General features: G+C 39.7%; 1 protein-coding gene across 2 annotated transcripts in view; it reads right to left on the bottom strand.

Annotated features, from left to right (window-relative positions):
- The window catches only part of LOC102671122 (protein obstructor-E), a 6,925-nt gene that overhangs the window by 3,106 nt on the left and 1,728 nt on the right, over positions 1-2,091 (bottom strand). For both annotated transcript variants that reach the window (XM_006614132.2, XM_006614131.1), the window contains exons 2-3: positions 992-1,393; positions 1-133 (exon numbers count right to left, since the gene is read on the bottom strand). In XM_006614132.2, coding sequence (XP_006614195.1) covers positions 1-133; positions 992-1,393 — 535 coding nt within the window. The remainder of the gene's footprint in view (positions 134-991; positions 1,394-2,091) is intronic.

Below are 2,091 nucleotides of genomic sequence, written 5' to 3'. Positions count from 1 at the left end.
CCGTACTCTCTCGCGATACCTTCCAGACATATGTAATACTTTCTGCAGTCGTCGGGATGGGCGTGTCTGCTGAAGCTGCCGGATGCCCCGCTCACTTCGCCGGCGGCTGGACACGTGAAACCTCCTGCGACTTCTGCACAATGGCGATAAATATGCATATGTAGAACCGTAATGAGATGCGTAATAGTTCGCGATCAGTGAGACGAGAAAGTTGAGACGATGTTCGAATCAAGGAAACGCATGCAGGATGTGCGTGGGAACGGATCGTCACGTATCGTTGGTCGAAGCCACGCGATGAATGAATGATATTCAAGGAGAGGCTTAATAGATTTTTCGTGCGTTGTATGATGTTCTCTGATATATTAAATGGTGTTATCTCCATCTTCGAAGAGATACGTTTTTATTACGCGTTAATTTTACAGAATATAAAAGGAATGGAAAAAAAATATAGAAAAAAAAATATGGTTAATTATTCCTTTTAATTATATTCGTCGGATGCTATAAAATTTCACGAAAGTCATAATTAATGTTTGTGATGAAAGATGCGAAAATTGTCGAGTTATTATCAAATATAATTATCGATAAAATTTATTTATATATGAAACTTACCTGGCTATTGAATAAAGTAATAAAATTACCGATTCTTAATAAATAAACAGACGAGAAAAGATTAATAACTTTCGACTGAAATCGTGTCATAATCAAGAATATGTGGCTTTCTTTTTATCCGAATCAATTTGAATTTCTTCGATATTTTAATAAAAAAAAAAAAAAAAAAAAAAAAGAACAAGAAAAGATTAATCTTAAAAAATTGCTTTTTACGTTTTTCTATGATATAAAATACAAAGAATCCATACCTTTCTTTTTATCCGAATCTTTTCGGATTTTTAAAAAAAAAAAGAAGAGACTAACATCTATATCTCGTTTTCATCCCACGTTCGAATAAATAAAATTGCATTTCACAATGTAAAATACAATAAAAAATACATACCTTCGTTTTTGCATTCAGGTACTTGGTCGGCCCACATACAAACTCTCGCCTCACGGTCATAAGCGAGTCCAGGACTGCACTGATACTTGGATGCCTCTCCGTTCCAACAGTTCCAGAACACGTCGCATTTTTTTTCGTCCGGAAAGATACCGTATAGACGCGGACAATGCGGCGTGCTGATCGCCGGTTCGAGCTGCGTCCTGTCCCCGCAATCCACGTTGTGCAGATAATCGCAATTCTCGGTGAGGAACTTGCTATCGCTTGCGTCGAATGCGAGCCCATTGCCGCAAGTCTTCAACTCCGCTACATTGTTGTCGCATTTCCAATATTTGTCGCAGGATATGTGGTGGGGATAGAAACCGAAGTCGTCCGGGCATTTGAACGATTCTTGGGCGGTTGCGCCTGTGGAAAAAAAAAAGGTAAACAAAAGAGAATACTTTTAATTATATAAAAATACGACCACGAACGAAGGAAGGTAATCTGGTTCGCATCGAAAGTAACTCGAAGGAATGCCGTTTTTAAATGGTGAAACTAAGGAAATTCTTTCGTCGTCGGTAATTCTTCGAAAGAAGAATCGCGTTACCAAATTACAAACTTTCCATCGAAATAATCCTAAATTATACGTGTCCGTGAACAAAACTCGCCCAATCATTGTTTCCAAGACAAATGAAACGAAATCAACGGAGAAAAAGTACGTTTCGCGGTTTAGATCCTGTGGCAGATCAACGTAATTCAATTTTACCGTTATTTTCGCTCTCGGGAGAAGATTAAACGATAAGATCGATCGTCGACCGCAACGCCCTCCCCACCATTGCGTTGCATCTTCTCCCTCTCCCGCCTCGATTCTTCCTTTATTCTCGTTCTTCGCGAAAGAACACGTACGGAATATTCAGAGAGACAAAGACAACGTTGCACTATCGACATCAACTGAGTGCTAGTTTTTTTCCCAGCTACGATTGCACATGCCTAATAATCCGTTATTCTTTTCTCGCGATATATGACGTCTGAATAACCTAAACGTGTTATGTAAGGACACGAAGTGACTTTCGCCAGGCGCTTTCACTTTGGGCCTAGAGCCAGACCCACCGTCAGCAGCCGCA

This window comes from Apis dorsata, unplaced genomic scaffold (genome assembly GCF_000469605.1).
Source record: "Apis dorsata unplaced genomic scaffold, Apis dorsata 1.3 scaffold_170, whole genome shotgun sequence".
Classification (NCBI taxonomy): domain Eukaryota; kingdom Metazoa; phylum Arthropoda; class Insecta; order Hymenoptera; family Apidae; genus Apis; species Apis dorsata.
The sequence above is the reverse complement of the archived record's forward strand: the minus strand, read 5'-3'. Positions and strand labels throughout refer to the sequence as shown.